Raw genomic sequence first — 13,648 nt, 5'->3', positions numbered from 1 at the left:
ACCTTGCCCAGGTAAGAGCAGGTGCAGAGCCAGAAGCAAGTCCCAACTCATGACTTCCCATTGGGTTTCTTGCCCAGACCATCATGCCCTTCCCTCTCTCCCTCCAGGAGATAGTGTGACTGACTAGTCTCTTCCCTTCTGCCTCTCCCACGCTGCCATAGGGAGGGGTGTACAGGGGGGTGGGGACCTCTTTTGCATTCAGACCAGCTCCTGCTGGGCCTTAGGGGCTCCCGGGAGGCTGCCTGTAATTAACATTCTGAGTTTTTGAGCCTAAGAAAAGCTTGCAGCAGAGCTATTTCTGGATGGATGGAGGTTCAGAAGGATGTTCACCTACTAACACTGAGACCTTGCAGAAACTGGCCTTGAAGTTCCATCCTACTGGCTGAGACACCCAGGATTCAGAGATTAATTTTCTTGTTACCTGGCTTTCAAAGCTCAGCTGAAGTTCTCATCTCTTCCAGGAAGTCTTCTCAGAATGTTCCAACTCCCCCCCAACACCCACTCCTACTTCTACTTCCTCTACTCCTAGGAAGGGAGGGAGGGCCCAGAGGGAAATGTGCCAGACTGGGCTAAAGTCACCGTCTAGATTTTCATCCTCTTTCCTGCAGTCATCCACTCTTCCTGCCACTGAAACAAGTCAAGAAATACCTTCTCTTCTCCCAAGAAGCTTCCTAGAACTGGTCAAACCCTAAGATCTGTCAGAATAGGGTCTGTTGAGAAGGATAAACTCTCGTGGTTCTCAGGTCAGTGCTGCCTCACCTTGTAGATTTTTCCTTCCTCTGTGCCCACTAGGAACATATAATCGATCTCTTTGTGGAAGTCAAAGGCGGTGCCACAGCCTTGGGAGAAGAGGTACAGCAGTGTTAGACCGGTTCTGGGAGGGAGGCTCCCAGCACCTCCTTTACCCAGCAGACCCCTGTGACAGCCAGAGCTCTGGCTCTTGCAGGCTCTTGCAGGGGCTGGGGCTAGGCAAGCAAACAGAAACCGGCCGCCTGGCCTGCTGCTTGTCCCAGGCAGTTGGGACTGCAAACGGCCAGTGCTTCTGCAGACAGGATGGGGCCTGGGTAAACAAGGAAGGAATTGATTTAAACAGGGTCAGGGTCAGGGTAAACAGGGACAGGGTCTGCAAACAGGGACATGGTCTATGCAAACAGGGATATACTCTGCATAAACAGGGTAGGAATTGAGTAAACAGGGACAGGATCTGGGTAAACAGGGGCCTGATCTGCATAAACAGGACTGGATCTGCATAACAGCACCTGATCTGCATAAACAGGAACAGGGTCTGCAAACTGGGATGGGACCTGCATAAACAGAGAGGGTCTGCAAACAGCCAAGCACTGGGAGGACAGGGCCAGGCTTCCATCCAGCAAAAGTGGAGGAGGGATTGCTCGGTAAAGGGGGAGGGCTACCATCTCTGACCCTCATGAGGCCTGAGTGAGGTGGCCGGGCCTGGGTGTGAGTGGGTTGGGGATCTTACCCACTGTGTGTAGCTGCAACCCATCGAGACCACCCGTGGTACCGCCCTCCACTTTCAGTTTGATGACATCTGTGTGAACCAGTTCGCTCTGCAGTCACAAGGGATGGGGGAGGGTACATGGGTGGGGCCACATCAGCAGGGTTGAGAGCAGACTTTGCCATTCAGCTCCCCCCAAGCCCCATCTCCACCCCATATGACCCTTTTTGGGAAACAGGCACCTTTAAGAGCGTCCAAGACACAATCCTGCCGTCAGATGACACAGAGAAGAAGTTAAGGTTGTTGTCCATGTCATCCTTCTGCCACCTGACCTGAAACATCCCAAACCGTGAGCTGTGGGACACTGGTATGGTGTTGAGTTAGGGCTGGGAGCTGAGCAGGGCTCCCTCAAGAGTCCATGTCAGGTTCAGAAGCAAGTTCTGGGAGCCCATTTCCCAGAGTCCTGCAATTGGCCTTCCCTCCCTCCCTCCTTCCACCCATCTCTGTCTCTCTCATCCCTCCCTCCCTGACCATCCTGGGATAACAATGCCACTCAGGGCACTGCCCTAATCCCCTGGCTTGGTGTTGGAGGTGCCCAATTCCTCCCTGGGTTGGGTTCCAGAGCCAGTTGTAGGGGAAGATGGTGTCTCTGGTCTCAACCTCCTTATGTAGAAAGGGCCTGAAAAGGACAGAGTCCATCAACCAGTTTCCTCATTTATAAAATAGGAACCATAATAGCACAGGTTTGTTGTAAGGACTAAATGAGACAATGAACATGAGGCCCTGATGAGAGAACATTGCAACTATTAAATGTTAAATAAATGTTAGCGAATATCCTCATTATGACCCTCATCCTAGGAATCAGGGAGCCAAGGTTCTGCAGGAGAGTTTTTCCTGCTCTCTTGGGGGACAAGGAGGAGAACGTCCCCTCCCCTGCTCTCCGCTTCCAGGTGGGCTTTTCTCTAGGTGGTCTCTCCTCTGTTCCCACCTTCACTTCACTACGAGCTCCTGCTCCCAGAATCGTGCTCCCAAATCTCAGATTTGAGCTGCATTTCTGCATCTGCAACTTGGGGTTAATAACCGTGCCCCACCCATATTCTCAGGGCTGGAAGAAAACATATGGGAAAGTGTTTTGGAGACAGAGCTGTTGTCTTATGAAGATGACACGCTTGAGGCTCAAGTTTCTGTTGCCAGATGTGGAGGCCTGGCCAAGCTGTGTCCCAGAGAGCTAGGGTGGGGCTGGGTGCCCAGAGCTTTCCATACTCCAGCTCTCTCCTGACCTCCCATGCTGGGACCCTGTCCCTTCACCCTGTCATAAGTAGAGGCCCAGTGAGGGAGGATAGAACCCAGCTCAGCTTCCTGTGACCAGAGCTGTCACCATGGCTGTTGAGGGGCGTGGTTTAGGGGAGAGGGGATGGCCTATCCCCAACCAATCCCCAGGCCTGGCTGATCAGAGCTACAGGAGGGCGGACCCAGTCCTGCCTGGGCCTGTCCTGTCAGCTGGTTCTTTTTTCCACTGGGGGGCCTAGAATACCACAGAGCCTCTGAGGTATAAGTCAGAGCTGACCCTTAGGCTGAGACCAATTCCCCTTCTGTGTAAAGGTAGTCTCTTTAAAGGGGGGAGGGGACAGGGGGTGTCAAAGGCCAGGCTGTAAGAGGCGCTAGGGAGCTGCAAAGGGAAGTGTTTAATGAGCAGCCGCCAGCATGCATGGAAATTGTATTTCACACCCCACTTAGCAGCCTGATGCCCAATGGGGGTTGCTGTGTATATTTGCAAGTGAGCCTCTGTGTGTGTGTGTGTGTGTGTGTGTGTGTGTGTGTGTGTGTGTACAAGTCAAACACATGCTCCTGGGGTGGAGGTGGTAGTGTAGGAACAAATGGTGGTGGGGGGGTGTCAGGTGGTAAGTGGGGTTAAGAGAAGGAAAGAATGACCAGGAAATTGATAAGGTAGTAAGGAGCAGATGAAGCCTGCTTAATTGATTCCTTCTCTTCTGCCTTATCTGATTAGGGCAGATATACTTGACCCCCATCTCTGCTCATCTATCCTTCCCGGTGCCCTTCCCCAGTATAGCACAGGACACACACACACTCCAAAGAGTGTTGCTGGTTGAGGCTTCACAGTGGGGCTTGAATAGTGCTGGGCTACCCAGATGGGCTCGCTTGGGAACTAGTCTGTGCCATGGGGCAGGAACCCAGTCCCATTTGAACAGATAGTTCTCTCCCTGGCTCCAAAATCTTCGATGGCTCCCTGCTGCTAACAGAACAAAGTCCTTCTATCTCAGCCCGGCATTTGAGATCCAAAATAACCTCTCTGGTCTCCTCTGAGACACAGTCCCTTTAAAAAGGACCTAGACTCTGATGTCTCTGACATACCATTAACCAGCCTAAGCTTTCCTCCAGGCTCCAGGCTTATACAACCAACTGCCTGTAGGACACCTCCTCTGGCTTTTTTTTTTTTTAATTTTATGTATGTATATATGTACATATGTATGTATTTAAGTATAAATAATGTATGGTGTTATATTAATTTTAGGTGTTCCTTTAGCTTCTTGGATTCTGCCTAAACCTGCTCCTGCTCTGGCATTCCTACCTCTGTGGATGCTCTACTGGGTACTCCCAACCAGAGTGCCAGGTAGCATCACCAATTGTTCCCCTTTCTCATATCTGTCTAGTTTCCTTCTATTGATTTTATTGCCTCAACAGCATTCAAGCATACCTTCTCATTTCTATCTCCACTGCCCCTGCTCTAGCTCAAGTTTCAAGATCTCTCATGCTGCAGTGAGAGAACATCTCCAAGACACATGCATGACTGTGTTACTCCTCTGTCCCCACACTCTCTGATGGTCTTAGGAACCTTGTGAAAGTATCTTAGAGGACAGGAGTGACAACAGGGGACGCTCAAGCCAGCAGGACCTTGATTCACCAAAGCAGCCCCACCCCCCACTGTTAATAATGTTGGAATTCTGTACTAACACTTCATGAAACCACTGCCTTAAAGTCCAAGATTCCCACTTGCTAGAGACGCATACTCACAACTGGGTGCCTGTGTTTTCCCAGGTCCTCCCTGTCTCCCTCACTGTGCTCCAAATGGTGTGTTGCTTCCCAGCAGGCCATGCTGTTTGATGCCTCTGTATATTGCACATGTAACCCCTTTGTACCCTTCCTTATCTAACTAATAGTATTTTAACTAAAATCTATACTTCATTCGATTTTCTTAGTTTTCTCCTAATATCCTTTTTTTTTGTCCTAGGATCTCATATTATATTTAATTGTCATTAACTAATACTTCCTCACCCCTTACAATTCAGCTCAGGTGTTTCTTCCTCTAGGAAGACCTGATGCTCCTGCCCCTGCTCCCTGTCCTGGATAATCTAGATGTCGCTCCTCAGTGCTCCCATGAGCCCTCTTTAGCATTTAGCATATTGCCTTGTCCTGCCTAGCCTATGGCTGTGGTTATCGCCCCAGTAGGAACCCCAGGGACCAAACCCTTAAGCACCCTCAGCTCCCAGAGGAGCAAACAGAGAGGAGTTACTGAGATGAATGAGGCAAGGGGGAGGGAAAAAAGGGAATAAGAAGTCAGGAAATGAGCGAGACAGGCAGGCCCCTCCCATGTCAAAAGCCATGATTCCTGCCAAGAACTCTTGAGTCTTTGGTTTTGAAAAGGCAGTAGCCCTGCTTTCCTGACAGGATGGTGGGAGAGCAGAAGGCCATCCCTGTCTGGGTGGGTTCCAGTCTCTCTGGCACCCACCCAGTGAAAGCAATAACGTGTCTTCTGCATGCCCCATTTCGTTTCCCAACCTGCTGTCTGATTCAGAGAACATAGCAGTGTGGCAGTGGGATGGTTGACCTTGGCCCCTTGCCCTCTCCTGGGCTTGAGGAGGGTGGTCAGGCCAATCAGAGATGCTCTGTGCTTTGCTCTTGGCTGTGTGAGCCGGGACAGCAGGGGCAGGCCTGATGTTTGTTTAGTCTGATCTAAGCAGGTCTTTTCTCCTCTCTTGGGTCTTGATGTCTGCAGATAGCCTCCCCTTGTCTGGAGACCTCCATGTGCCTGGAGGCAATGAACTAGACGGTAGGATTTTCAGAGGAGAGAACTCTTGAGATTGTGAGTTTTGGCCCCTGCTCTGGTGGAGAGTAGCGGGGAGGATGTCTTATGGAAGGGGACATCTGAGCCCTGACTCTGGGTAAAAGATAGAGTGGAGAAGACACCATGTCCCTTGTGCCTGGACAGTCCTCCCTCTGCTCAGGCCTGTCTGGGAGATGAGAGCCAGTTCCTAAGGCAGGTGTCCACATGGCTCAGGTAGCTCAGGGCCAGAAATGCAGGGATGCAGAGCCTGCCTGGAGACTCTACTAGGGCAGGGGGCTGAGGAAGATGAGAGGACAGAGTCCCAGCACTGCCTGAGGAGCCCAGAGATCTTGGGAGGACTTAAGGCAGAAATTTATCCTTGGATTTCCCCAGACCTGTCCATGGGTAAGGGTATGCAGCCTCAGAAGGAGGGGGACTTTTGGAATACAGTAAGGAAGGGTCTGCAAAGCCAGAGCTAAGAGACTTTCTGAAGATGAAACATGAAATCCACTCCTAGTGCGATAACATGGGGAACATAGGGTGAAATCTAGCCCTAGTGTCAGGGTAATTGTCCCATCCTATGCCTGTCTGGAGAAGAGCGATGCTACAGAGAGGCCTCAGGGACAGACCTTACCTACCAGGCCTTACAGCCCCACCCAGAGGGCAAACAATGGGCAGCACCTACTCCCACCTACTGTCTGGGAGTGCCCCCAAATCTAGCCCAGATGGCAGAGGAGAGCCCCCATGGGGAGTTTAGGAAGCCCATACACAGGGAACTGGAGAACTGGAGCCCTTGACATACTCAGCTGAGTATGTCTGTCAGGTCTTAGAGTCTTCTAGCCATGGGCTATGAGTCACTGATCACTGCACCTAAGAGACCCTTAGCAGACAGATGCGGGCACTCTTGATAGCAGCTCTGGAGGAGCACACCCAAGCTCACTGCAGACCCCTTACCTCCTAATAACCACCTTTTGCCCTCCTCTGCACCTTCTCACAGCTCTTTGGCCTCTAAGCTTGCCTATGGCCTGTCCTCCCCAAGGTCCCTCCTCCAGGGATCCTATACCCGTTTTTCCCAATCCTGGTTCGAGGCTGACCTGCCACACAGGGTCCGTGTGCTTGCCAGACTTGGGTGAGCTGCGGAAGGAAGGCTGGGAGTGGGGCTTCTTGAGGTTGTAAATGGCCACATTACCGTCGTAGTGGCCCACCACCACCAGGTAAGGGTGGTCCACGTGCATGTCAAGACACATGATGCCACTCTCGCTGCTGAAGATGTATTCAGGGAAGCTGGGGTTCTTCATGCTGTAGAGCAGCAGCATGCCCCGGCTCTGCTTCATGAAGTCATCTGTCCCAGGGAAGAAGCCAGGCTGTGGTAGGATTCAGCTGACCCCCATGCCCCTCCCCCACTGGATGGACAAGATCCGCCTGCTCTGCTTGTCAGAGAGAGTGGGCTTCCTCTCTGGGCTTCATCTCTTCTCTTTCGGAAATGGAACCAGGAGACCTGACTTACCCCTTCTTAGGCTTCATGGGAGGGTCCAACAGATAAGTTGACCAGGCTTATCTGAGGGACGGACAATCATTCTCCTTAATCTCCCTGGGGTACAGGAAAGAGGGATGCAAGCTCAGAGCTGCTAGGTGAAGAATGTATGTGGGCTTGGGACAGAGCAGTAACCTCAGAGAGGGTTCAGGAGCCCAGCCCAGGGGCAGGTGGTTGTCCTTAGATGCCTGGATAATGCCCATGTGTTCCCCACGCCCAGCCCAGGAAAGGAGTTCAGTTTGGACTAACATGGAATTGTCTCTACGAGTTACAAATTAGCCACCTATGGGCATCTTCCCATACCCTCTAGCGCCACAGTCCCCAGCTGCAGCCTGCACCCTAGCTGTAGGCATGCTCCCAGAATTGAGAGGTCCCAGGACAGCCGGTCATCCTTCTGTGTCATCCTTCTGGCCTGAGCACAGCTTTTGGTCATCAACAGTGGACCACTCATCCCCCTCCCTGCCTGTCCCGTGTCAGTGGGGAGCCTCCTGCTTACTTTCATTCTCTGCTCATGTGGCACCCATCCTCATAATGTAGTCACTGAACATTATAGTCTCATCCCTCAAGTCTAGCTCTCCTGCCACCAGTCCAGGACCCTTCCCAAGCTCAGAAGAGGAAGTCTAGAGCAGCCCCCCATCTCAGGGACCCTATGCTAAGGGAGACTTTTATCTGAGATGAGGGCTGTCTTCCCTTCTCTGCCGGGCTACCTCTTTTGTCCCTGGCAACTGCAGGCCTGGGCCGTCCAGACAAGGTGGCCAGTCCTGAAGTCTGGAGCCCATAGGTGGGAAAAATAAGGAGGCCACTCCAATTTGACTAGTCTCGATGAGTCATTCTTTCTGTCCTATTCCTAATGCTGCCCCTTACTCAAGAGAGTAAGTGCCTGGGCTGGGCTCAGGGACAGTCTGGATTGGGTTCCCTGGGCTCTGGACATAAGCTTGACTACAGTTACCAGATACCCCCAACCTAGGCACTCTGAAAACATCAGTTGGTACACACTGGGAGCCAGGACTAGGGAGCAGGATGTAGCCAGGAGCCAGGCTGACCTTAGGTGGGTAGAGTTGGAAGCTGAGGCAAGCTGGCATGCCCACCACAGCAGCTCTCTATGGGGGAGCCCACCTTCCCTTGCTAATCCTCACCAACTCTGGGATTCCCATTGGGAACCCCTCCAGTGATCACTTGCAAAGGAGGCTTCGTGTGCAAGGAGGGAGTTGCCCCTCCAGTGGAAGGTTCCAGGGTGCAGCTTGAGCCATGGGGAAGGCACACAGTGGTTCAGGAAGGAACATGGTTATGCTCTGGAGAAAGTGAACCTCCCACAAAGAGGAGGATCTGGGGGCTTCTAGATCCTCTGGAGCCAAGTGGGTCACCCTATGCCTGGCACTATCTCAAAGCCAGTAGGGAGTTGGCAGTCCCTCACCCTATAGGGCTCCTTCTGTATGGCCCTGAGGGATGACTCTCAAAGGGAGAGATTTGTAGCTGCTGAAGGAAGTACCCCACCCAGATCATGCAGGGCTTGAACTGGGCAGTGTGACAGTCACTTGTAACTCCTTTTGTTCATCACACAAATCCTGAGCACCTGACTGGGCCTCCCCTTGGGCTGGACTGTGGCACTGCACTGTTTATGTGGGCTTACCCTCAGCAGTCCTTAGTTTGATGAGAGAGCCAGACCCTGCAGCTGAATGAGGCCAACCCCTCCATGGGTAGTCAGTGGTAACTGCCAGGCCACAGGAAAACTATTGATGCCCTTAATGTTCAATCTGTCCTTGATGCTGGGCAAGACTGACAGGATTAGTGGGTAAGCACAAAGGTGAGTGGGTGAACAAGTGTGAATGAAAGCATGAGTAAGTGGGTGACTGAGATGCTTGGACTGAGTACTCAGATGCTCTCCTTATTTCACCAAGGGGCAAAGGCAGGTATGACCCTCGCACTTGCTCCTACTGTGGCATAGGACCTGGCCCCTTGAGGTACAGCAGTGGTGACTCACTTTCTCTAGACAAACTTTAAGCACCCCCTGCCCCTGCTTGTGTACACAATATCTTCATGACCAGTGAAACGACAAAAGGAAGGTCGGAAACCCTAGCCTGGCTTAATAATTCTGTAGTGAGGACACCTCTGGCCTGCTCACAGAACCACTGAGACTATAGGCTGGACTTACAGCTCCAGAATTTTATAGATGGGGAAACTGAGGCCAGAGGGGAGAAATAGTGTGCCTGAGTGCATCAGACCCATCACATGGTGTTTGCCTTATGCAATATCTTGTTTATCACTGAAATTACACTGTACTAATATGGTATTCACATGGAAGTGGAGAAAGGAAGGGATACCAGACTTAATGTGGTGGTGGTGACTGGAAAACCAGTCTAATCTCTCCAGAATCTGGACTAGAGAACATGTAAGGGATGGGGTAGTCAAGCATGGTAAGGGGAAACTCCTGGTATAGAGAAACATGAATTTCAAGAGACAGGGACACAGAGAACAATCAATCACACAAAGACCTTAGACCTATCTTAGTTCCCAAGCCATATGCATCCTGACAATAAGTCCCTGTTTCTTAACCCCCCTCTAGTGGCCTCTGTTACTTGTAACCAAATGAGCCCTCCTGACATAAAGATCACAGTTTCTTTTCTTTTTTCTTTTTTCTTTTTTCTTTTCTTTTCTTTTCTTTTCTTTTCTTTTCTTTTCTTTTCTCTTTAAGTAAGCTCTACACTCAATGTAGGGCTTGAACTCACAACCCTGAGATCAAGAGTTGCATCATGCTCTACTGACTGAGCCAGCTAGGAGTCCTAAGATCACAGCTTCTAATCATGGCTAGACTATGTGTTTCCTAAATGCCAAAACCACAGTGGAAGAACACAGAAAACTCTCGTTTAACTGGGGCTTCCACTGCACTCCATCTTATTCTATGATCTTCTCATCCCTGAATCCAGTGGTCCCTGTGAGACCTCACTATTTCATTCTCTAAGTACACCCTGTGTGACATCACAGCCCAAATCTCCAACAGTAACATCATGATACCATCATCTTGTCTTCCAGAAGTCCTAAAATGACATCACTACTCAGACCACCGGTGGTCCCCATGTAATATAATCACTCAGGCTACCAGCAGTCCTAGTGATCATTGCCCAGCTCTCTAGCATTCCCAGTATGTTATCACTGACCAGCAGCCTAGTGACATCATTGCTCGGCCCTCCAACATTCCCAGGACAATGCCACCAACCAGGAGTACAACATTGGCATCAAGGTCACCTACAGTGCCTTGGTTCCCAATAAAGACTAGAATCTCATCAGGCTCAAGGCTTACAGGGCCCTGGGCCCTGGGGTACTTTGTCCTGATCCCACAAATTCTCCGGTTCCTCAAAGTAGCTCCAGTAACACAGATGGGGGCCCCCACCTCCACACTCCATTGTATAGTGGCAGAGACTCTGAGATCTGGGGCCCCTGAAGGAATTCCAGGTTCCTCCAGGCTACAGATTTCAGTAAGTATATGTGACTATGTAGAAGGGGAGGAGGAATAGAGGAAGGGAAAGAGGGAGAAAGAGACAGAGAGAGGGAGGGGGAGGCAGAGAGAAACAGAAGGATAGAGAAACCACCTAGTCTGTAACTCTGAGACAGAGGGAGAGGGCTGCTGGCCTGGCCTTAGCTCCACTTCATGCTCTTGCCCTTCTCCAGGAAGTCTTCCAGATCATTCAGCCTCTCCTCTGTGTGTGCCCCCTCACTCTTCTCTACCTATATGTCATTATGACAGGTGGTCATGAGCAGGTCTTTTCCTTAGCCTGCCACAAGACTCCATCAAAGGATGGAGTGAGCATGGCTTGGCCCAGCAGGTTTACTCCTTCCAGTGTGAGGGTTGCCTCCTCCTACCCCTGCTCTGCTAGATAATCTCTAAGGCCTCCCTGACTCTGACCTTCAAGGATTCATAAGATTCTGGGAAGGAGAGTCAACCCCCTAATAGAATCTGATCTGGCGGTTCTCAGAAAGCCATGGTCTCAGGGGAGGGAGTGCTTAATTCCACCACAGACCAAAGCTCTCACTCCCTCAGCTCCTTGTGCTAGGGCCCTAGCAGAGTAGTGCCCAGGGAGGAGTAGTTCTTCTTGAACTGGCCCAGTGGGGGCCGCAGTCCCACGGCTCCACCCCTGTTTTGCAAGTTATAGCTGTAGATCATAGGGGGCCACTCTGGAGAGTTGTGGCTGTCAGGGGAAGCCTGGGCTCTTGCTCAGGATTCAGGGAAGGCAAGGCAGACAGAGGGCATGTCGGTCCACCAGGATAACACCAGGTCAGTGGCCAGAGAGAAGTAGGTGCCAAGCTGCAGAGACCAGTTTACCAAGCCAGCCTCGACAGCAGGCTTCTTCTCTCTTCACTGTGGCTTTTCAAATGAGTCCAGCCCAGGGCTGACTTCAAGACAGCAGCTGCTTAATGACTCCCTTATTAAGTCTGGCAAGAGGCATTTGGAGGGGGGCTGTGGTAGGCAGAATAACACCCCCTAAAATGTCCAAGTCCTAATCCCTAGAACCCATAACTATGTTACTTTGCACAGCAAAAGGGGTTTTGCAGATGTGATTAAGTTAAAGACCTTGAGACAGGGAGATTATTGAGTGGATTATCTGGATTATCTGAGTGGACTCAGTGTAATCACAGCAGTTCTTACAAGGGAAAGAGGGAGGCAGGAGAGTCAGAGGAGATGTCAGAATAATGCAATTGCTAGCTGGAAGGGGGCCACAAGCCATGGAATATGGGCAGCTTCTAGAAGCTGGAAAAGGCAAGGACATGGATGTTCCCCTAAAGCCTCCAAAAGGATTGAAGCCCTGCTGACAACTGATTTTTTTTTCTCAGTGAAACTCATTTTAGACTTCTGACATTCAGAACTGTAAGATAATAAATTCGTGTTGTTTGAAGCCATTATGTTTGTGGCATTATTGTAGCAATTTGTTACAGTAGCAATAGGAAACAAATATAGGCATTCGGGGAGGTTTGATCCAGACTCTACTTCTAGGAATCAGAGGGAGAAGTCCCATAGATAATAATATTTCTTGGAATGGTTTGGAAGCAGTGTTTCTAGAAGTCAGGAGGATGGATGCAATGATCCCCAGCTGTTCTAACCACAATAACAAAACCCTCCCTCAGTTTCCTACACCTGGCCCTGCCACCTTGGACTCCAGGAATAGAAATGCCCTTTGGGTTAGGATTTTTAGTTTCCAAAGGCAGGGAACCAGCCCAAGGCTTCCCCAAGAAATGGCATCAGTGTTAGAGGGTTCCAAACCTCCAGGATGGCCCAGAGGCCACGGTGCCAGGCTGGGTTCAGTCTCCCAGGCAGCTGGGCTTTGCCGAGCACTCTCATCCGATTAGAAGTCATATTTAAACAGTGTAGGAAATAAGAGCAAGGCCTTGGAGACAGAATACATCAAGCGGGACATTTAATTTGATTTAGGGAAAATGAGGCAAACATTTGAGAACCTAAATAACTAACCAGTAATTAAACTAACAACGGGAATGCCCTTGCACTACAACCCAGCGAGCACAGTGGCCTTTATAGACTCTATTTACAAAGAGACCTGACAACATAATTAGTCCTGTAAATTTTACGCAGCCTGCAGCTGAGGAGTGATGGATTTTGTGTGTGGAGGATGAACAGGGAGAAATGAGGTGGATGAATTTCCATTTTCAGTAAATGAAATTAACACTGCTTAATTAGTGAAGCTGACAAATAAATGATCAGGAAAGATTTAAGTCCCTGCAAGTGTATCTCTGGCCTAGGCAATCTCAGAGACAGGCCAGGATGTGATGGTACAGAGTGGCAAAGGGTTTAGTGCTGGGACTCAGGGCCTGACTTTGGCCACTTTTAATGGCTGCTCCCAGAGGGAAGAGGGGCTGAGAGACAGCTAGCTCTTCTGCCTTTCTTAGATGTAGCCCACTGGGAAGCTTCTTCCTCCTCTCCGTGCGATAGCCAGTCAGAACCACACAGAGTGTCCAGGATCTGTTCCGCCATCTCTGCCCAACAGATCATGAGGAGTCCTCATTTCCCTGCTATCAACTGGCTAACGGGCTGGAAAGGACCCCTTCAGTACAGTAGGCTGATAGAATTGCATCCTAGCTTTGCCCCATGGGCCATCCCTTCCTAGACTACTTTCTCTTGCCCTCCAACGTTCCTCCCTGCTTTCACCTGCTGACAGCATCTTTTTCCACTCTGCTGAGACATGGAGCCTGGCCCTAGGGGACATCCCAGTGTCTGCCTTATATGCAGATTGACATCCCCACCATCTCATACCCAGTAGCCACACAGGGGAGGCAGGTGCAAATGTGTCTTTGCTATTGCAGGCAATTTCCTGGACTCCCTTTTCTCCACCCATTTGCTCCTGACCTAGCCTTGCTCCAGCCAACCTGCTCTGTGCCCAAATAGGAGAGTGGCCCCAGTCCTTCTTAGGTACGTGCCTACCCCTTCCAACGACCTTCTTGGCAGTGTTATAGAATAAATATCTGGGAATTCCAGGCAAAAGGAGGTCTGGGCTGAGCTCATCAGTATCAAATCCAACAACAAACCCAAATTCTCACTCCAGTGTTTGTCTGCCTGAGGCAAAGTCTGATGCTGGGAGGCTGGCATCTG

General features: G+C 50.6%; 1 protein-coding gene across 2 annotated transcripts in view; it reads right to left on the bottom strand.

Moving 5' to 3' along the window:
- DNAI1 (dynein axonemal intermediate chain 1) overlaps window positions 1–13,648 on the bottom strand; it is a 59,057-nt gene that overhangs the window by 6,937 nt on the left and 38,472 nt on the right. For both annotated transcript variants that reach the window (XM_019424107.2, XM_053908060.1), the window contains exons 13-16: window positions 6,614–6,861; window positions 1,699–1,788; window positions 1,481–1,568; window positions 760–839 (exon numbers count right to left, since the gene is read on the bottom strand). In XM_019424107.2, coding sequence (XP_019279652.2) covers window positions 760–839; window positions 1,481–1,568; window positions 1,699–1,788; window positions 6,614–6,861 — 506 coding nt within the window. The remainder of the gene's footprint in view (window positions 1–759; window positions 840–1,480; window positions 1,569–1,698; window positions 1,789–6,613; window positions 6,862–13,648) is intronic.

Source organism: Panthera pardus, unplaced genomic scaffold, assembly GCF_024362965.1.
Source record: "Panthera pardus isolate Hobbes unplaced genomic scaffold, ASM2436296v1 HiC_scaffold_20, whole genome shotgun sequence".
Taxonomy (NCBI): Eukaryota; Metazoa; Chordata; class Mammalia; order Carnivora; family Felidae; genus Panthera; species Panthera pardus.
This window is presented reverse-complemented; position numbering and strand designations above follow the sequence as displayed.